The 23,276-nt window shown below is 39.9% G+C and overlaps 1 protein-coding gene across 4 annotated transcripts in view; it reads right to left on the bottom strand.

The window, feature by feature from the left end:
- The window catches only part of LOC309328800 (protein FAM169B-like), a 53,945-nt gene that overhangs the window by 29,849 nt on the left and 820 nt on the right, over positions 1-23,276 (bottom strand). For 3 of the 4 annotated variants that reach the window (XR_014150860.1, XM_081839184.1, XM_081839183.1), the window contains exons 2-3: positions 5,464-5,597; positions 529-628 (exon numbers count right to left, since the gene is read on the bottom strand). Coding sequence is in view for 3 of the 4 variants with exons in the window: in XM_081839184.1 (XP_081695310.1) it covers positions 529-628; positions 5,464-5,597 (234 nt within the window). In the remaining variant the exon portion in view is untranslated. The remainder of the gene's footprint in view (positions 1-528; positions 629-5,463; positions 5,598-23,276) is intronic. The other variant, XM_081839185.1, reaches the window with a different exon arrangement.

Below are 23,276 nucleotides of genomic sequence, written 5' to 3'. Positions count from 1 at the left end.
GCAGTACCAGCAAGAACCTGGGAAAGACACTACTACCTTTTCTCCCAATTTCTCCATACTTTTCTCCCAATTTCTCCATACTTTTGCATGAAGGTTCCAAATTCCTGGCAGCTCCAGGTAGGGCTGAGAGAGACTCCTGCCTGAAACCACGGAGAGCCACTGCCAGTCATTGTAGACAATACTGAGCTAGATGGTTCAATGGCCTGATTTCAGGATAAGGCATAAGAATAACTGTGTATCTTATTGTTGAAACCTGCCCCAGGACATTATGATAAAGGGTCGGTAAGAAATCAAATAAATGAATAAGGTTTTTCATGTATTTGTTAGCAATAGTAGTTGTTACATTTATATTCCACTCTTCGTCCAAGAAGGTCAGAGCAGTTTACATATACAACTTTCACATGGCCTCCCATCCAGATCCTTTTCATGGCTAGACTGCCTTAGCTTCAGCAGCTGAATCTTATCATATGCCTTCAGATCATTCTGTGAGCCATGCTGCAAACTGGAGGAATAGGGTAAGCCACTCACCTGTGTTTTTATCTTGTGGATCAATTAAAACCAGAAGCTTATGTTTGCTGTCTTCTTTATACAGAGGAAGGAAGTGCATCAATGGAGCCTCAAGTTTAACCTGTAATCAAAGCAGTTATTTGCATTCATAATCTGCAACAAAAAGTAGGACTGCAGTTGCTGTTTTTAATTAATAGCAAAAGTCCAACTGTATAAACTTGGGATCTGTCTATGGGAGATGGCATTGAGGTTCCAAAACTACACTAGCACATAATTGTTATAACAAACCAGGATCAATCCAGTTTCAAATTTTGGTTTGTTAACTGTGGTTTAGACATACCAGCTTCCTGTATTTTTACATAAAAGAGCCTGCAGTTTTCTTTCAAACCACAAACAGAAGCTTTAAACTTCCTTCCCTCATTCTGGAAAGATGGAGAAGCACATGAACACAAGCATTGTCAAAGTAAATAACTGCTGGCCAGAAAACATTTGTTATTGGTAAACAAATATAGAAAGGTAAATAAATACTGTAGTAAAATAAACAAATAGAAAACAATGGTTTCCTGTCAGTTCTGAATCAAGCCTAAGTGTCTTATCGGCTTAGAACACTATAAAATTATGACCACTGCATAATAATGGTATCTATAAATGGATCATAGCATTTATAAAGTAATCAGTAAGATTAGGCTGCCCCACTCTGTAACACACTGTGTCACTTTTTGTGGGGCAGGGAGTGGGGGAGGTAGAAATTCCTAATCATGTATGATAGAAGTATCCTGTGATTTTAAGGTGGTTGGCCAACCAAATACAAGTTGGCATTCTGGGTGTTGGAACTGACCCCCCCCCCCAAAAAAAAACACAAAAAAAACACACCACACAAACCTCAATGATCAATTCAGTTCCACTCTCTGAATAATCCAGAATAGACGTACCTACTCTCCTTTAGATAAAAGCCATTACCAATTTGTTTATTTCACTTTTTTTCCAAATAATAATAATAATAATAATAATAATTTATTATTTATACCCCGCCCATCTGGCTGGGCCTCCCCAGCCACTCTGGGCGGCTTCCATAGAAACCAAAAATACATACAAAGAATGTATGATAGTTTAAAACTGGCCTAAGTAAAGATACTTGTGTTTAATTAAAAACGAACAACAAATTCAAAACAGTGAGGGCAATACCCAGGCCCAAAATGATGAGGTGGTAGAAATGAAGGGAAAGGGGATGTTTAATTACAAGCATCTCATCTCATGCTTGGATGAACATCATCTCAGTGTAATCCTCTTCCACCATAACATTAAGCCAAATACCCAGTTTTCTTTGCCACAGAAATTGGGAACATTTTGATTTTTCATCTCAGAACTTGATTAGCAAACTGCCAAATCCAAGTGTTTGTTATAACTGGGATGGGGGACAGGGCTGAAAGAAACAAAGGGAAGATGTTCCTTAGAGGTCTGTTTTCACTCCACCCCCCAAATGCAACAGAAAATTAAAATAACATTTAGGTTCTGATTATAAACCACAGAAACCAGCATACTTATAAATCACAGCCAAGATTGCATCCTTAGCTCACCCTATTGTGTCTCACTTTTGTAAGGATGCAGCATCACTTAGCGTGCTAAGCTCCTCAGTCCCCCTTCCCCCTCTCCCCAACTGAGCACCAGATGGGATGCTAACTCTGCATCCAAGCACGACAGGTTGAGCTAAGGACAGAACAACAGCCTGAACCCTTTTGTGTGTGTGTCTCTCTCTCCCTCCCTCCCTCCCACCCACCCTGCCTTGTGTTTTATTTAGCTTTGGAAGCAGTTCCGTTCTTGAGACGCCAGAGGGCATTGAAAGAATGTTTTATTATGCCAGGCATCCTTTCCTCTCAGGCTACATAAAAACTCACCTTAGGTACACAGGTTTCTCCACTCACCCGTGGAAATGACTACGAACCATGTTCCAAAACTGCATGAAGCCATGGTTTCAGTTGGCTTTTTTCGTTGCTCCAGCTCAATAAACTAACGCATTTATGGAAGCCTCCCCCACCTACTTGTCTTGCACTGTGAAGCAGTGACATGGTGAAAGGATGCCAAAAGGATTGAGGGATGGGAGAAAGACTTAAACATCCCATTTCCTTCCAGCTGGGAACAGCCTGCATTGCAGACTTAATCTCTAAGCATTTTATCTCGTCTGCATCAACCCTTTTTGTTCAAACTTTCCATGACAACCCAATGCACATTAGAAAACGCAATTGTTAGAATAAAAACACCCTCTGGCACTGAAAGCAAATCAACTGTATCCAAGCAGTTGCAGATCATGCAATAACAACTTTCAATCTACAGTGTTAATGTCCTCCCAGATCAGGATTATGGGGAAATAAAATCTGCAGCCAGAATCCAATGAGGTACTTCAGTCACACACCCAAGCGTTTCTTCGCACGCAGTGGGATTGTTGACATTTTTAATTGAACAGTAGATACATTCATCCCCATGTCATAACAAATGCCGCACTGGGAAAGCCCCCTCAGTTTCATAAGAGGCTTCCTATACAGCGTGGACAGGTCCTGCCTGAGTAGCAGAAATCAAAAGTACCTTTGGACACACCAATCAAGTCAGATGTAGCCGGATGAAACAGAAACCCATGATCAGAGCAATGCTGGCTCCAGGACTGAAACGCCTACTCTTTGCAAAGTCCATGGAAGTGGCCATTTCAATTTACCACAATTCCACAAACTGATGCTCTGTCAGGGGCATTTTGGGAAACTGAAATTGTTTTTGTTGTTATTGATCCGCCCTTCACCCTAAGGTCCTAGGGTGGGTTACAATATTAAAACACAATACTGAAAACAGTTTAAAACAACTGACAATCACAAAAATAAGCTGGGCCCTAAAAATATCAAAAGTCAGCATAAAGAGGTGTGTTTTCAGCATTCTCTGGAAGCTGTATAATGAAGGTGCCGGACGCGCCTATGCGGGGATGGAGTTCCACAGCTAAGGGGTCACCACAGAGAAGGCCCTCTCCTGGGCGACCACCATGCCAGCCTCTGAGGATGGAGGAACTACCAAGGGGGCTCCTGCTTCCTTCTGCCAACCTCAGAACCTAAGGTGGTGAGTAGGGAAGAAGACAGCCTTTGGGGGATTTGGGTCCTGCGTTGTTCAAGGCTTAAAACACTAATGTGAGCACCTTGCATTGGGCCTGGAAACGAACAGGCAAGCAGTGCAACTGTTTCACTGCAGGTAGGTCACTGGAATACCAAGGTGATATACATGCTCCACAGCGATGGTGAGGGGACTCGGGAGTGAATGTGTCACCAGCTCGATCTCACCATTCCACAGTGAGAAAAGAGCATCAACAGGAGCACCAGCCATGTCTAGTGGAAAGATTCCATCATTCTCCGAGAGAGGAATGACCCAATGGATCCACCACCCATGCAGAAATGGGTAACTACATCCACCCCAAAGCTCACCAGGGAATTGTCCGTGCTGTTGTTGCTCCCTGCTGCTGCCGCTTTGCAAAACCACAGCTGAGGCAGAGCAGCAGGACAGGCTTTATGAGCCATAGTAACATAAGAAGAGCCTTATGGGATCTGGTCAAAGGCTGATCTACTCCAGCATCCTGCTTTCACCAAATAGATCTTTAAAGGAGGCTCTTAAGCAGGACATCAGTGCAATAGCACTGTCCCCAAATGCAATTCTCAGCAACTGGCCTCCAGAGGCATACTGCCTCCCATGCATAGGTAGAGGACAGTCGTTGTAGCTAGTAGCCTCTGAGGAAGGTGAATTGTGTGAGAAAAGTTAGCCAAGCATGAGAAAAAGGAATTGTTGCCAAGTCAGAACGCAACCTTGTAAGAAGCTGTGTGTCAAGAAGCTTATATCTCCTGCTCCTTCTTGCCAAATGTATCCTGGGAGCTGTTTCAGCTGAAATTGCTTATTCAGCTGTACTGAATACTGTAAAAATACTCTTGATTTTAGTAATGGCAGCAACTATGGGCTTGTCCACACTTGTCCCATGCCTAGAAAGCACAGGTCTGAGCAATTTCTCATTCACCCTGCTGCTTTCCCACTGAAAACCCACTCCTTACCACTGAATCGGAGCAAACGTCAAGCTGCAGAAAACCCAACAGATGTTTGCTTCATTTCAGCAGTAAAAAGCAATATATCCCTGGAGGAAAGGGGTGGGGAAAGCAGAAATGTGGACGAGCCCTATGTTTCAGCATTTTTCTCCAGCCAGCTGCTGTACTCTGAAGAAATCAACTGACTCCTGTTCGGTGTAGTCTATTCCTACTACACCACTGATAAACTTCATCCTCCATGAATACTCTTTCAAAGCCATCCAAGTTGGTGGCCGTTACTACAATTTGTGGGATAAGACTTGACAGGGTGCTGAAGCCCAAGCAACTGCTTCAGGAAAACAGTTGCTGAGGTGGGATTAAGTCAAGTAAGCTATTGTAGGCAAACCAATGGGCTCATGTTTCAAAGCCCTCTTTAAAAGGCAAGGAAAACAGGCATGGACAACACTAACACCTACAACTGGCAGGCAATTACACAACTCTGGATTGATCTGAACTGATTTACATATTGGAAAACTGGGCTTCTGTCCCTTCCTGATCAACAGGGTAAATAAATTCTATTTGCTTCATTTCAAGCTCAAGATACTGCTCTGGAGAAATACTTTACCATAACTCTAAATGGATGTGGCCAATAATGGCCTTTGCCTGGCCTATTAAGTAGTTTTTGCTTGTTTTTAATTTCAGCTCGTATGAATTTAAGTTCTTAAGTTGCATTTTGCCCACTTCTGCTTTAGAGACTCTTTCACTCTCATCAAGAAACTAAAAAGTCATAATTTGGCATGAAACATGTAATGATTTTTAACTCCATGGGACTAGCCAAGTCATCATTACAAAGAATTCTGGGCAAGAGTGATTTCATTTTGCTACTATCTAGAAAGAAGAAGTAAACTACACTTACTTTCCCTCTTCCTGGAATAGATAAAAACTCAACAGCAGATGATGGCTCCTCTAAAATCTTTGTATAATATGAATGAGCTTCTTCTTCCAGAGCCTCGGGTTTTCCACCTTTAATATCCACTGGATAAAGATGATCTAGGTGAAAGGAGAATGTTAAATATTGGCCTGTTTATGTGTACTGGTCAAACACAACATGAGTGTCAAACTGTGCTGTCGGGTAGCATCATTGCCTTATGAAGAAAATACAATGAAGTTCTTCACACTCTATGCAATAATAAGAATATTTTTAAGCAGTGCTGTGGTGATTTACTATTAAATATGCTACTTCTCACTAGGATTGCAACACTTAATAAATTAAGTGGTTCGATTAATAGATTAAAAACTAAAATGAACTTTAACACAAGTAGTTATAAAAATTTCAGATGCCATGTGCTATCCTAAAATATATTATTTCATTTTCTTACTCATGGATGGGGAACTGTGGCCACTGATGGACTCCATCTCTCATCATCCCTGACCATTCGCTATGCATGCTTGGCCTGATGGGAGCTGGAGTCCAACAACACCTGGAGCAGGTGTGGGGAATGTTTGGTTCTCCAATTGTTGCTGAGCTACAACTCCAATCATCCCAGGGCAATGGCCACATTTGCTAAGGCCAACAGGAGCTGCAATTCAGCAACACCCCTGTTCTAAGAGAATGTCTGCTATATACACACACATGCTTCATGAAATACGCATTTCACTCAGAGAACTATATAGGATGATTAATAATTATATTTAAAATAACAAAAGAAAGTATATTTTGCTACAGAATGGTTTTTTTTAAAAAAAAAACTGAATATTTTTATTTAATTGAGCGACAGCCCTACTTCTCTCCAAACTCAAACTTTGACCAAAATGGTGTACAACTTTTTGTAGGATCACTCATTCTGTCTCACATAGGAGGGCCTAAAATGAGAATGTATACGAGAGTATATATAATGAGAGTATATAAAGCAGCAGCAAAACTACAGGAACAATTTTGCTCCTTCACAGTAGCCAGAACCACAAAGTAACTATAACATTTTCAAGGAAAGGTAGAAAAATGTATCTACCTAATTTCTTATGTTATAACAAAACCACAGCAATAACAACTAGCTCAAAATGGTCTCTTCTTAGATTTCTGCATAAGCAAAGAATTGAGAATTTCCAAATTGGCAAAACAAACCTGAGAGCTATTTCCTTCAAACGTGCTCCACTGACTAAAATCCCTTTAGGTTTTAAAATTTTCAACCTTGCAACTGAGATACATTGCACATTAAATAATTTGTCCACTATCGTACATTCAAAGTCTTTGATTATGGACATTTTCTAAACAAAGTAAATGTTTTTGCAAGAAATGTAATATATATTTTATATCTATTTAACTAATTTAACAGATCTGTTAAAGATTAGAGGAGAAGTCAGGTGGAGGAGAGATTTAGGCAGTGAGAGCAGGGGCAAGTGTTAAAGCCTCCCCCAACCTGCCGCCCCGAAACTGCTCTGTTTCCAACTGTTCTGAGTGAAAACTTTATCTAAGAGGGTTATTGGATCACCTTTACACCAATTTTCCTGCCACTACAAAATGCCATTCAGCAGGATAGGCTTCAAAATTACTTCCTGGCCTTCTCAAGCTACCTTCTTAAGGCCTAATATTTCCTAGGAATATTAGCCAGAATGGTGGGTAAAAGGTAAAGTTAAAGGACCCCTATATAGTTAAAGCTATGGTTTTCCCAGTAGTGATGTATGGCAGTGAGAGCTGGACCATAAAGAAGGCTGATCGCCGAAGAATTGATGCTTTTGAATTATGGCGCTGGAGGAGACTCTTGAGAGTCCCATGGACTGCAAGAAGATCCAACCTATCCATTCTGAAGGAAATCAACCCTGAGTGCTCACTGGAAGGACAGATCCTGAAGCTGGGGCTCCAATACTTTGGCTACCTCATGAGAAGAGAAGACTCCCTGGAAAAGACCCTGATGTTGGGAAAGATTGAGGGCACAAGGAGAAGGGGACGACAGAGGACGAGATGGTTGGACAGTGTTCTCAAAGCTACCAACATAAGTTTGACCAAACTGCGGGAGGCAGTGGAAGACAGGAGTGCCTGGCGTGCTCTGGTCCATGGGGTCACGAAGAGTTGGACATGACTAAACGACTAAACAACAAAAGGACCCCTGACCGTTAAGTCCTGTCGTGAACGACTCTGGGGTTATGGCGCTCATCTCACTTTACTGGCCTAGGGAGCTGACGTTTGTTTGCAGACAGTTTGTCCGGGTCATGTGGCCAGCATGACTAAGCTGCTTCTGGCAAAACCAGAGCAGCGCACGGAAATGCCATTTACCTTCCTGCTGGAGCAGTACCTATTTATCTACTTGCACTTTGATGTGCTTTTGAACTGCTAGGTTGGCAGGAGCTGGGACCGAACAATGGGAGCTCACCCCGTCGCGGGGATTCGAACCGCCAACCTTCTGATCGGCAAGCCCTAGGCTCAGTAGTTTAGACCACAGCACCACCTGTGTCCCATAGAATGGTGGGTAGTGAACCTCAAAATAAAGCAGGCCATATTAACAACATCTGTGTTTGAGACTATGAGCGCAAGCATACTGGAGTCTAGCATACCAGAGTAATCACAAACTGAGCAATACAACAGCGGTTAATTTCCACTGCAAAGCATAAGTCAGCACTTTGTACTAAAGAAACCGTGGGGTGGGTGAGGGGATATAAGAGAGGTACACCGGCCCTCCTAGAAGTATGTCAAACAACCATATTAGGCAAAGGGGATCCAGTCCACATTAGGAACAAAATGAGACATCATTATTATTTAATGCGCTAATAAGATATTTTTAAATAGAGGAATGCTTTGCAGGATTAATACCAATCTTATTTTTAAAGTCTTTATGCACAGATTTAAGTTCTGGGTATGTGTTCCATAAACAGCAAAATGTGTGGGATTCCATCTATGAAGCTGAAAAGCACCCTGTATTCTATCCCAGTAATGCCTGAATTATGGATACAGCATTTTGTTTGTCCCTCCTGTAAACATGCTGGCAACATAAATCTCTTAACCTTTCAAAATCTCTTAGCAAGTACAGTATTCTTCATAGTGGTTCATGTGAACTTATGTGATGATGATCAATATATAGAAATTCAAAAAGCACAGAAATATCACAGGGCAAAATCTTTAGCTAAATATTCTTGCACCCAACATACTAGGCAGTATAGAATCATAGTATAGAATCACAGAATTGTAGAGTTGGTAGCGACCCTGAGGATCATCTAGTTCAACTCCCTGAAATGAAGGAATATGCAGCTGTCCCATACAGGAATCGAACCTGCAACCTTGGCATTATCAGCAATAATGTTATTCATGTTCTGTTTAACCCAGCAGAAAATATAGTGTCATAAGTTTAATTTACTTTCAAATCTGGGTATTTAACTTTTCAGTAGGCGAGATGGCGCTGCATTTGCCGTTCAACCTCTTCAGCATGTCTGTTTCTCAAAATGTAAGATGAGATACAGACACGTGCCACTCTTCTTTCTAAAATATTTTGAACTGCAAAAGCAGATCTCATAAATATTCTGTTTCCATAAGCCCAAAGTGTTTTTATACATGACAAAACAACTCTTGCTGTTGTCTCACAGAGTGATGAGAGAGAAGTAAAAAAAAAAAATCCAAAAGTTGGGGGTGGGATAAAATTTGCCAATTTCCTTTTTCTACTTAGATACTGTTTTCTGCAACTGCCTGGGTTATGGATTGTCTCTTTCAACAGCTCGGTAACTGGAGATTCCAAAATTCCAAGGAGAACTTTGTAGCCAATTTAAATTGCTGGATTACATTTAAAACAGCTATTCATCCACAGCTACGTGTTAAGAGAATATTGAGCCAGAAAAGCTACAATAAACCAGTCTGAATCTATTTAAAACAGAACAAACTTATATGACCGTCACCAACAAAGGGGGGAAATGAGAGTAATAAAATATGAGGGGTTCTCTGCAACCGCAGAAAAGATAGTGCAACCATCCAGAGAGTATATTTAGAAGAAGAGGCCTCTTGCATTTGAGAGATTCCAGACATTCTAGCCATTGCATTTCTGCAGAGCTGAGAGGGACTGCCATCTTAAATAACCCAAGCTGGTAAACAAGGTCATGACATCACATAGGCTGATTCTACAGCAACAATGTCAACAAAGGTCTCAAACCAGCAGGTTGCAGCCTCAGGTCTTTTACATGTGGTAATTAGCTACATTCACACCAAAAGTAAAATATGTCTGTTGAATCTAAAGGAAATAACATACATAGTTTATGTCCCTGTCTAGGAGTCTTCTGTTAATCATGAAAAGACCAGTTTCAGAAAGGAAGAGAGAAAGAGCTCCGTATCTAAGACACCCAAGAAGGTGTCCTTTCTTCAATTAAAATTAGCACTGAGATCTTAAAAGCAATCAGCCAATTTCCTTTTTTTGGATGACTTATTTCTGGACTTGTTTAACTGATTTTAACAACTGCAAACTTAGGCTTTTAGGTACAGGAAATCACATCTTCATTACAGAGGTTGGAAGAAGATTCATAAGTTTTTTTTCATATCCTTTATTCTACAATACTTTATAATAGCTTCCACCTTCCAGTACAAAAGGACATTTTGTACTTACTGTATCTATCCACCTGCAGAGCATCCTAAGCATCTGCCACAGATCTGCCTAAATTTGGACAATAAAATTGGTTATCTAGAAAAAAATTCACTGCCCTAAATTAATTGAGAACTGATATAGCATGCTTGACTTATATTTAGGAAACAAAACTAAGGCTGTAATTCTATACTTGCTTATCTGTAAGTAAGCACCACCAAACTCAATTGAACTGACTTCTGAATAGACATGCATAGGGTTACACTGTTTAAAAGGTATCCCATTTTAATTTGATTGAACTGAATGACTGAATGACAGCTCAATAGCATATATTTCACTTGCATTAGATTTTAAAGGAGGAAATGATGGCTCAGAAAATTGTTGGAGGGGATGCGCAGTCAAAGGTACATATTTCCATATGTGGTGGTGTTGTGACATCATCAAACCCTTCTGGAATGCTGTTTGCAAATAAATAAGCTTGATATACAACAAAACAATTGAAATGTCCCCTGCAATAGCACCACTTGCACTTAGGATCCTGTCTGCTCGTGATTATCCTAAAGATGACCTCTTTAGCCTTTCTATTGACTGCTGCTTGTATGGATAGCCAGATGTTGGAAAACCAGTGATGGGCTGAACAATGATTCTTGATATAACAGACTATGCCAGGTGAAAGCAGCAAAGGGCAAATGCTATCCATATTCCTTTTATAGTATGTGGCAACTGTTTATTGAATACATACATAGTTCAAGCTGTGGCAGGAATCCACCCAGCACTCATGGGAAAATGTGGTGTGATCTCTTAGAGTTATCGAATGAAACTTTAACACATAGCATGATAAAAGTCTGTAATTTTATCAGGACAAGTTACTTGTTGTTTACTGTTGTAACAATTGTTTTCTCAATATTTACCTTCTGTACCATGAAAATAAATAAGAAAAGTATTTTTTAAAAGAAAGGAAAAAAGAAAATTGTTGGCATAACAATGCTTAGCATGCCATAAACATTTTGCAGATAAACACATTTGCTTTCCAAAGATAGTCACCTGGGGGGGGGGGGACCAATCACAACTTTGATTTTAGATTCGACTTGTATTCAAACTGCCAATCAAACTGCAAGAAATTTTGTGAAATAGGACACACACTAGAGTCAATTACGGTGGCCTCCAAACTCACTTTGCTTGAGAATTAAGATGGATGGAAATGGCATATGTTGACATGATTGCTTAATCACTGCATCATGTAAATCCCACTATAAAACCACAGTTCTGATTAACTGTAGAATAGTTATTTACTGTCTTGAACTAAAATTATGGTCATTCAAACCCACAGGCCTAGATCACCTCATTACTGATTCAACACAGCCTGAAGCCAGCAGGAAATATTATTATTCCATAACCAAAAGAATTTTGCCTCTACAGTACAACAGGAAAAACACAATGCTTTTATGTAAAATCCTGCAAGTTCAATAAAAAGGCCATCAAGCTGTCCTATATGTATTTTAACCAATCTTCTGTTCCAAACCTCTGCAAGCAAGCCAGATCTCTGTCAAGAACTGACCATAGGTTATTGCACAAACTTAAGTTTATTTGCTTAAAGCTGTTCTTACTGGAATTTCAAGTCGTAGAAGCTACCAAATCTCCAAATGAAAGGGCCCTTAAGAAAACCTTCAAATTCTCCTAGTGTAGTGGCAGATGTGGGAAACTCATCCTTATGATAGGTAAACTGGTAAGACTACAACCCATCAAACTAAATAGTGACAGGTGCCCTGCCCCCTTTTCATTGTTAAATCCTGCCCCCTTTGGGCAATGACCCAAAAGAGAGATTTTGGAAAGAATCCCAAAGCAATCAAAAAAGAGGCAAGATTTGCGGTGAAAAGGGGACACCTGCCACTTTTTAGTATGATGGATGGTACTTCTACTAATCTTCTGCCAGTTACCCACTTATGACTCACATGGCATTTTAAAGGATTTATTTGTAATAAGAATCCCATGTTCCTTGTGTTGTCATTGAGAGATGAGGTTCCAGCCACTCTAAACTCCCTCCTGACCTTCATAACCTTCAGTTACTATATCAACCTACAGCTGACATCAGTGCTGTTAAAGAGATGAATAATCAAATTATTTCCACACCGGGTACATCAATGATATAATTACCCACTTTCAAATAGAGATCATGCCTGTCCCCGAGTAAAGCCTTTACTTGTTCAATCGAGCATGTTTAGGAAGGCTGAAGGAGTAAATGTAGGTTTGCAGAAGTATAAAAATCAGAATGCTAACTATTGAGGAACGGGCAGCCTCAAGTGGAAAACTGAGTGGAAGGGGGAATGAAATGCAGTCTTATGTAGTATGCTAAGGCTGACTGGCTGGAATAGTGGATTTTTCAATATTTTGTTTTTGTCACATATTACAAAGTATTATCAAAGAGACTCCTCTAATAAAGAACCAATGAAGGAGACTCCTGAACTTTTAAGCAAATTACTGGCCCATGAGATTTTGTTGTTGATAAGATTTGCTGTTAGGAAATATAGCATTTCATGCAAATTATTATTCATCTTCTGCAAAAAATATGGTGTGTAATAAACAGACAGATGTTTTCTGGAGTTTAAAGTTAACCTGGAATTTATCCAGCATTGTACATTTTACTAGTATTTGAATATTTAAAATCCCTTACTTCCAATTCAAACAGTTTTTTGTAGCTATATTACGTTTAAAAACTACAGACCTATCTCACACAATGAAAAAATTCAATAATAATAATAATAATAATAATAATAATAATAATAATAATAATAATAATAATTTATTTATACCCCACCCATCTGGCTGGGTTTCCCCAGCCACTCTATTCTATGTGGTAGGAGATTGTTGTATCACATAGAATAAAATATCTGGATTGATAAGTTTTATAAATCTGCTTGCTTGCTAAAGAATTACAAATCTGATGTAATACTAATGTGGTAAGTTTTTAAAAATCTGGAATTAAAAACAAAAAATGAGATTATATTATGAAGCACCTTGTCTTTGTTGGTTGAAGGAATGGATGACATTGGAGAATTCACATATTTTAGACTTAGAAGGCCATAATAATATTTTAGGTTGGCATGCTTATTTATGGTATCAAAAGTTGAAAGTACATAAAGGATTTACAAATCATATAATTAGAAAAAAATGGTATAGAGTATGTGATAAATACAAAAAAATTATTAGAGGCAAAAACACCACTTTGGCTCTCACTGTTGGAAGCTATAGTGGTAAAGAAAAATAATATGATAGAAGGGTGGACAACTTATAGAGATTTATTAAAACAAGGGAGGAGAGCATCAAATGAAATAATTTAAGGAATTATCAGGAAAATTAACAACATGGATACAATATCATCATTTGAACTAAGTATTCAATAAAGATAGGATACGAGGGTTTGGGGAACAAATATCACAACTGGAGAGAGATCTGCTGCAATGTAATGAAAAAGTGTTATCCAAAATTTATAATATATTATTGGATGGGAGACAAAGGATGAGCAACTAAAATCCTCAATGATACATTGGGCAATAGATATTGGTCATAATATAGATATAGAAGCATGGGAACGATTGTGGAATATGGATATAAAACCAGTGGCGTAGCGTGGGGAGTGCAGGGGGGGCCGGCCACACCGGGCGCAACATCTGGGGGTTAGGGTTAGGGGGCGCAAATCCACGGGTTAGGGGGCGCAAATTACTTGCCTTGCCCCGGGTGCTGACAACCCACGCTACACCACTGTATAAAACTTACAACATTTAAGAGAAAATTATTTGAAAATGTCACATCGATAGTACCTACTTAACACGGAGGAAATTGGCAAAAATGTATAAAATGTATAAGTCAAAATCAAATAAGTACTGGAAATGTAAAGAAGAAGAAGGTTCTTTTTATCATATGTGGTGGTCTTGTAGTAAGGTTAAAGCTTACTGGGAAATGATATATTTAATGAATTGAAAAAGATGTTTAAAATAACATTTTTTAAAAAAAAACAGAAGCTTTCATTTGAGAAATTATAGGGATGGAACGATCCAAACTGTATAGAAATTTATTCATTTATGTGACTACAGCGGAAAGAATGTTAGTTGCCCAAAAATGGAAAGAAGTCCCAGCAAAAGAAGAATGTACAAAACTTATGGAATATGCAGAAATGGCAAAACTTACTGGAAAAATAAGAAATCAAGATAACAAACTTTTTATAAAAGAATGGAAATGGTTTATTGAATATTTACAAATAAACTGTAAACATATAAGACCATTGGCAGGATTATTGTAACAACCTGCAGTTTATAAGGTAGATGAATAGAATAAATGAGTAAAGTTAATTTGGAATATGCAGAAAATATAAAAAAATAAATTTAAGGAACTGCAGAAAGAGGGGGAAGGAAGTCGAGTTTTGATATGTTAAAATGATTGCAAAATTATTGAAATGTATAAAACTGAAAATCATAAATAATATAATAATTTTAAAATAAAAATATAAAACTGCATACAACTAGAGAAAGAATTCAAGCTGCAGCAATATCATAGGAAAAATTACTCGAATCTTTGCTTTCCAAAGCTGAAGTAGGAATATGAAGCAGAGCCATCATTATTTTCATCAAAGAGAGGAAGAAGGTCTGAACAGTCACACCTGATTTGAAATAAATCTGATTTATTTATTACAGATGGGAAAATAAGGCTGAAAGAATGCAGTCCTGAATATCATTTGGCAAAAGGGCGGCTCACAAATGAAAGAAAGAAAGAAAAGAAAAATATACTACCAACAATTCTAACAAAAAGACCAACTGAGGTTTATGGTGGTATAGTTTTTTGCAACCAACTTTAATTGTGAGGCATCAATCAGAGACAAGAAAATCAATTTTAATGATAAAGCAGAGACATAAAGGTTTCAGTTGTGGGGGTTTGACATATCTCCAAAATATGACTATAGAAAACTGGAGGTGGAGGAAAAAAGAATATGTTACTGGTATGCGTAAAAAAAAGGAAAGAAAAGGTGTGGGATTAGCAGCTTAATTTCAAAGCAGAAAATTGACTTAGACTTTGCATAAACAATGCTATACCTTTAAGCGTTCTGACTGACAGTCAGGGTTGAAAAACAACCATTCAGTCTGAAAGCAGAGCCTATTAAAAAGCATGATGTTTCTAAACAGCATCTGTTATGTACTAATAAGCATTATTTAAAGGACACAGACCTTTAATTGCTTCCAAACATGCACTTATTCAAAATTGCCACAAGGCAATTTTACCAAAAGCATCACATGAGCCCACAGGAATCCCAACAATACAATACAAAATGTTTTTTAGTTTTAATTTGACTTGAAGTCTCAGAGCGCAACAAACGTATAGAGAGGCACTTTTTGCGAATTGTATGAAAATGTTTGTGAAGCTTCACAAGAATGAATTGCAAATAAGAATTACATCAGAGCTATTTGCCATCTGTTGTCAGCAATGCTGTCTTGCTAAAACTGGTCACCAGACTGCAGTTTTGTAAGTTTAAAAGGCAACCTTTTAAATGTGTAACTAAGCAGAAGGCTCTGTGTGTGCTTGACCTAAAACCTGGAAGTCACTTGGCAAATGCATCACAAAGCATGATAAGGATTTTTCGCATGCTTTTTTATTTAGAATACATAATGTTGCTCATGTACTATAAAAGCACAGGGGCAATGTTTTAAAATAGATTGTGTTCATGAAGTTTTTTAATAATAATAATAATAAATTTTATTTATATCCCGCCCTCCCCAGCCGAAGCCGGGCTCAGGGCGGCTAACAACAAAACTAGAAGATCAAAATACCCTCAATAATATCTGAATTACATTTGAAAATGTACGTTGTGGATGCTGAAAATGAGTAGGACTAATCTCAGTCCAGGTCTCAATATTTAGGGTGGCATTCAACTAAGTTTCACTCAACATACTGTAATGCATAGACCTAACTTACTCATGTTAATTTATTAGTTGAATACCACCCTTACAATTCACTTGCTGCACAGTTTTGGGATAAAACCAAATCCCATGGGATGTCAAGGAAGGCAAGGGAAATTTATGTGGATGCAAAGGTCACTTCTCATGTCATATTCCTTAAGCACAAATATATTATTGTTGTTCTTGTTGTTGTTGTTTAGTCGTGTCCGACTCTTCGTGACTCCATGGAGCATGGATTATGTTTTTTTTAAAAAATAATATTTATTGAAGTTTCGAAAAGGTTACAAAAATGTAAAAGAGAAAAAGAACAAAAAGAACAAAAAATACAAAATACACACAAAAAGAAGTAAAAATAATATAAGAACAATTAAAAAAAAACCACGTCATCCTTTCCATATCTTAACTTTCCTTTACTTGTTTCCCTGACCTCCTCACACCTCCCTTTTTTGTATTCTTGTTCAATTAATAATTTCAGCAAATCCTTTCCATTTTTTCTTTTATCTTGATAATTCATCTAAATATATTGTAACTTTGCATTTTCACCTAGTAACACTCAATTTTCAGTTAAATAATTTATCTTAAAAAACCTAACCTGTCAATTAAGTCAGCAAATCCTTCCATCTTTCACTACTATATTCTGTCATTCAATTTGCCTTAATTTATTTTAACCTTATCTTACCATAAAATACCTTAATACTTATTTATACATAACTCCATATTATTTCTACTAAAGCCAAATAGTTTCCTTCCAACGTTTTCCCTAATATTCATTAATTTTACAATAATTTCCAAAATAAAACTTTAAAAATTTTCTTCCAATCTTCATCCAGCGTCTCTTTTTCCTGGTCTCGGGTTATGTCAGTCCTTATTGTCCTTTTCTTCTGATCCATCAACCTGGTAGTCTTATGTCCGAGGCTCTTAAGTCTCTTCCATGTCCCTTCTGCAGATCTTCTTCTTGTTTATACTTGCACTTTACCTTCTCTTTTGTTGATCTCTTTCTTAATTTCTTTCCTTTCTCATTGAAGAGTAGATCTCAGGGATGTTCCAACTCAAAAATGTCTCCATCTTTCCTCAAGAGATCAGCCCATTCCTCATAGTTCCATTCCCCACAATCAACAGCGTAGTCCAGAGGGTATTTAACGACATGCTTCAAGGACCCTCCAAACTTAAGGGCCCCCACAATTCCAGATCTCCCCTGGCCCGCTCCAGATTCAACCTTCAACAACAACGGCTTATGCTCCTGTGGGGCCTCAGGCTTCTCCATTTGTATTGCTTGAAGTTCAACAATTTCCTCCCCTGTCTTCTGCATTTGCACTTGCTCCATCAAATCAGGTTCTTGAGTTGGCTCCTGAGTAATTCCTGTATAAATATTCACTGTTTGTCCAAGATTTTTAACTGCAACAGTCATCAAATCCATCTTCTCATGCAACTGTTCTAACAGGGCGCTCGTCTTGCAAAGAGCAAGCACCAAAGTTTCTTCCAGATACATTTTTGTTCAAGGTCACAGTCTGTTCCCAGGATCCTAATCACCACAGCCGGAAAAACCCCAGATTGACTCCAGCAACAATTTAACAAACTCCCTCTAGAGCAGGCAGTTTCTATTTGTATCCATCTTAAAGGCAAATCCAACAAAAGAAAGTTACTTTCACTTTTCGAATTTTTAATTCCTTTTAAATGCAAAGGACAACATTGAAGATAATTTGTATCTCTTCTTTAGCTGTCTGTCAAAAGATGTTTCTTTCACGGTCAATGAACTCACCAAAAGTCTCTGTCTCTGACACCCCGTTCCCAGGTTTGAGACGGTGGAAATTTATCTTTCTTTACTCTCTCTCCTGCAGGTATAAACAGTCAAATTTCCCCTCTTTACTCCTGCCTCAAAGAGGGGTTTGGATGGTTAAAACAGGAGGAATTTTAGATCCTTATGAACAGCTTTTCAGACTTTAGCTTGCACAATTTTTGCTTCGGATTATTTACAAAAACAGAAGGCAGACTTCCTGTTTAGAGCCTTCCCGCTTGAATGCCAAATTAAAATGTTTCTTAGCCCAATTTTCCGTTCTACTCATGGGTACTTGTTTTAGAGTCCAATTGTCCACAGGAAAAAGTCAGCGCTCTCCGGCAACGGCTGTGCGGCTTCACTCTGTAAAAATAGTGGTCGATTCAAGACACCGCGTCACTCACCCCCACGTCGCTTCGGACCCCCCAAAAAGGGGTTTCCTTGCATGTAGGGGGGGGCGCTCCTGGTGTCAGCCGAATCCCACGTTCCCAGGCTTCCTCCGCCTGGGATTTTTAAGGGGTCTCCGCCTTCGCCGTGGCGGCAAGACCCGATTTTCGCAGAGCGGGTTCCTCTGGATCAGAGGAATTCCGCCATTGCCGATGGCGCTAACCCGGAAGTCCTCCATGGAGCATGGATTATGGCCATGATCTTAGTTTTTTTGATATTGAGCTTCAGACCATATTTTGCGCTCTCCTCTTTCACCCACATTAAAAGGTTCTTTAATTCCTCCTCACTTTCTGCCATCAAGGTTGTGTCATCTGCATATCTGAGGTTGTTGATATTTCTTCCAGCAATCTTAATTCCGGCTTCGGATTCATCCCGTCCAGCCTTTCGCATGATGAATTCTGCATATAAGTTAAATAAGCAGGGAGACACTATACAGCCTTGTCGTACTCCTTTCCCAATTTTAAACCAATCAGTTATTCCATATCCAGTTCTAACTGTAGCTTCTTGTCCCACATAGAGATTTCCCAGGAGACAGATGAGGTGATCAGGCACTCCCATTTCTTTAAGAACTTGCCATAGTTTACTGTGGTTGACACAGTCAAATGCTTTTGCGTAGTCAATGAAGGAGAAGTAGATTTTTTTTTTAACTCTCTAGCTTTCTCGATAATCCAGCGCATGTTTGCAATTTGGTCTCTGGTTCCTCTGCCCCATCGAAGTCCAGCTTGCACTTCTGGGAGTTCTCAGTCCACATACTGCTTAAGCCTGCCTTGTAGAATTTTAAGCATAACCTTGCTAGTGTGTGAGATGAGCGCAACTGTGCGGTAGTTGGAGCATTCTTTGGCACTGCCCTTCTTTGGGATTGGGATGTAGACTGATCTTCTCCAATCCTCTGGCCACTGCTGAGTTTTCCAAACTTGCTGACATATTGAGTGTAGCACCTTAACATTAAAATTTTAAATAGTTCAGCTGGAATATCATCACTTCCACTGGCCTTGTTATTAGCAGTGTTTTCTAAGGTCCATTTGACTTCATTATCCAAGATGTCTGGCTCAAGGTGAGCAACCACATTACCTGGGGTGTACGAGACCTCCATATATTTCTAGTATAATTCCTCTGTGTATTCTTGCCACCTCTTCTTGATGCCTTCTGCTTCTGTTAGGTCCTTACTACTTTTGTCCTTTATTATGGTAATCTTTGTACGAAATGTTCCTTTCATATCTCCAATTTTCTTGAACAGATCTCCGGTTTTTCCCATTCTGTTGTTTTCCTCTATTTCTTTGCATTGCTTGTTTAAGAAGGCCCTCTTGTCTCTCCTTGCTATTTTTTGGAAATCTGCATTCAATTTCCTGTATCTTTCACTATCTCTCTGGTATTTTGCTTGCCTTCTCTCTCCCGCTATTTGTAAGGCCTCATTGGACAGCCACTTTGCTTTCTTGCATTTCCTTTTCATTGGGATGGTTTTCGTTGCTGCCTCCTGTATAATGTTACGAGCCTCCATCCATAGTTCTTCAGGCACTCTGTCCACCAAATCTAAATCCTTAAACCTGGTCCTCACTTCCACTCTGTATTCATAAGGGATTTGATTTAGATTGTGTCTTACTGGCCCAGTGGTTTTTCCTACTTTCTTCAATTTTGCTATAAGAAGCTGGTGATCTGAGCCACAGTCAGCTCCAGGTCTTGTTTTTGCTGACTGTATAGAGCTTCTCCATCTTTGGCTGCAGAGAATATAATCAATCTGATTTCGATGCTGCCCATCTGGTGATGTCCATATGTAGAGCCGTCTCTTGTGTTGTTGGAAAAGAGTATTTGTGATAACCAGCTTGTTCTCTTGACAGAACTCTATTAGCCTTTGCTCAGCTTCGTTTTGAACTCCAAGGCCAAACTTGCCAGTTGTTCCTTTTATGTCTCAACTCCCTACTTTAGCATTCCAATCCCCTATAATGAGAAGAACTTCCTTCTTTGGTGTCATTTCTAGAAGGTGTTGTAAGTCTTCATAGAATTGGTCAATTTCAGTTTCTTCAGCACCGGTAGTTGGTGCATAAACTTGGGTTACTGTGATGTTAAAAGGTCTGCCTTGGATTCGTATCAAGATCATTCTGTCATTTTTGAGATTGTATCCCAGTACAGCTTTTGCCAAACTGAATTTGCCCATTCCCGTCCATTTTAGTTCCCTGATGCCCAGGATGTCAATATTTATTCTTGCCATCTCATTTTTTACCACATTCAGCTTACCAAGGTTCATGGTTCTTACACTCCAGGTTCCTATGCAATATTTTTCTTTACAGCATTGGACTTTCCTTTCGCTTCCAGGCATATCCGCAACTGAGCGACCTTTCGGCTTTGGCCCAGCCACTTCATCAGCTCTGAATCTACTTGTACTTGTCCTCCACTCTTCCTCAGTAGCATGTTGGACGCCTTCCGACCTGAGGGGCTCATCTTCCAGCGTCATAACTTTTATATTCCTGTTGTCTTTGTCCATGGAGCTTTCTTGGCAGGGATACTGGAGTGGCTTGCCGGTTCCTGCTCCAGGTGGATCACGTTTGGTCAAAACTCTCCACTATGACCTGTCCATCTTGGGTGGCCCTGCACGGCATAGCTCATAGCTTCTCTGAGTTATTCAAGCCCCTTCGCCACAACAAGGTAGTGATCCATGAAGGAGACAAATATATTAACATAAATAATAACATGTGTACCCTTATGGGCAGGTTGAAGGGTACATGACTATTCAGTGAGAGATGAGGAAATGAGAAATAAGATGGCAGTACAGGTTAGGGTAGAGAGAAAGGCAATCACACAGAAAGGTCCCAAGAAGACAGAAATAAGCAAAAGAAAAATCAAACAGAAGCCAAGAAATTAAAAGTAGGACCTATGTTAAAGTAGTTAACTGGTAGATTCTACTAGCCAGTTGCCAATCTCCCCTTCTTGGGCAGGGTTCTTAAGCTGGTAGTCACAGACCAGATCCAGACACTTTTGGAGGAAACTGATTTTCTAAATCCATTTCAATTGGGCCCAGTTTTGGCACAGAAACTGTTTTGCTCGCCCTGCATGGTTACCTTTGTTGGGAGAGAAACAGCGGAAATGTGTCCCCGTTAATTCTCCTCAACCTCTCAGCAGTTTTACAAACCACCAACCATAGTATCCTTCTGGAGCCCTTCTGGAGCAGCTGTCCAAGTTAGGTGTGGGTAGCACCGCTTTGGAGTGGTTCTGGTCCTACTTGGATGGTCACTTCCAGAGGGTGATGCTTGGGGAGTGCTCTTTGGCCCCATAGAGCCTTCAATGTGGGGTTACTCAGCATTCAATTTTATCCCCTACGCCAGTGGTTGTCAACCAGTGTGCTGTGGCACCCTGGGGTGACTAGAGGAACATTCAGGGGAGCCCTGGGTGCCATCATTTCATTAACTTGCAGCCCCCTCCAAAAAAACCACACCAAAAATCCTCCCCAGCTTCTGTAATTAACAGTTCCTTAGTTTTACAGAGAGGGCTTGAGAAATACAAGAAAACAGCAAAGTAGCTTGATGGGGTGTCTGCCTGGATGTGTGCCTGTTCTTGAAAATAACCCTGAAAGTGGGGGGTGTCTTTCATGTTTCTCTCTCCTTCTACCGTCACCATCCCTCCCCCTTCTTCTCTACCTCTCCCCCCAGGCAACCCCCTCCTCCTTAACAGGGAGATTATTATGCTTATTACTAATTACCCACTCTTCACCTTAAGATCTCAGGGCAGGTTATAACAGTTTAAAACAAATTACAATCACTAAAAATAAGGCAGGATACCTCAGTCAGTAGACCATGAGACTCTTATAAACTTTGGGTTGTAGGTTTAAGCCCCACTTTGGACAAAAGATTCATGCACTGCAGGTGGGTAGATAAATGACCCTCCCCTCATGGTCCCTTACAACTACAATTCTGTGATTCTACGATATACAGTGGTGCCTCGCAAGACGAAATTAATCCGTTTCGTGAGGCTCTTCGTATAGCGGTTTTTTCGTCTTGCGAAGCAAGCCCATTGACAGCTTAGCGGATTAGCGCTATTAGCGGTTTAGCGGCTTTTAGCGGATCAGCTGATAAGCGGCTTATCAGCGGATCAGCTGATAAGCGGTTTAGGAAAAGGGGGGGAGGGGGGAAAACCCGCAGGAACTCGCAAGACATTTCGTCTTGCGAAGCAAGCCCATAGGGAAATTCGTTTTGCGAAGCGCCTCCAAAACAGAAAACCCTTTCGTCTAGCGGGTTTTCCGTCTTGCGAGGCGTTCATCTTGCGGGGCACCACTGTACACCTCAAGTGTCAAAAGCCTGGGTAAAGAGGTCATCAGCATTCACTGAAAGTGGTATAGGTGCCAGGCATCTGTGGGGAGAGTTCCAGACCTTAGGGGCTGTCACAGAGAATGTCCTGTTCCAGACTATCACCAACTGAGACTCTGAGGGCAGAGTAACTACCAAGAGGGCACCCCCTGCTGATCTTAGCACCCAAGAGGCTCTGTGGGAGAGTCTTTCAAATATTTGGGGTCTAAGTTGGGTGTTAAGCTGCAATGTGAGCACTTTCATTTGGGCCAAGAAATGAACTGGCAACCAGATTACACAATGTGGCTGTTTACTGAGCATTCAATCCAATTTGTTTGCAGGGAGGTTATATGAAGCAACTGTTATCTCACTCTTTCCAGAGCATTTCCCCCCATCACCTTCCTTACCCCACAAAGTCCTGGAAGGGTACCCAATTCACTTTGATTGCAAAACCTGAATTTGTGGTTAGGGAACTGAAAGCCATCCACAAATAGCAGTTTGGAAGTAGCCCCAATGCTAATGGGCCAAAACTTAAAATGGGATCCAGTGGTCTATGAAGGACATTTTGTATCTATGGGGTCAAAAACTACTGGAAGGAGCATCTAGAAAATTCCTACTATAATAGGAGAACATCCAGAGCATTAATACTTCTGTGGGTCACAAAACCTTAAAGAGAAAAGGACTAAAGCCTGGGAGACCAGGGTTCAAAGACTAACTCAGCTACGGTGCCGAAAAGG

Source organism: Podarcis erhardii (genome assembly GCF_964252035.2).
Source record: "Podarcis erhardii genome assembly, chromosome: 14".
Lineage (NCBI taxonomy): Eukaryota > Metazoa > Chordata > Lepidosauria > Squamata > Lacertidae > Podarcis > Podarcis erhardii.
This window is presented reverse-complemented; position numbering and strand designations above follow the sequence as displayed.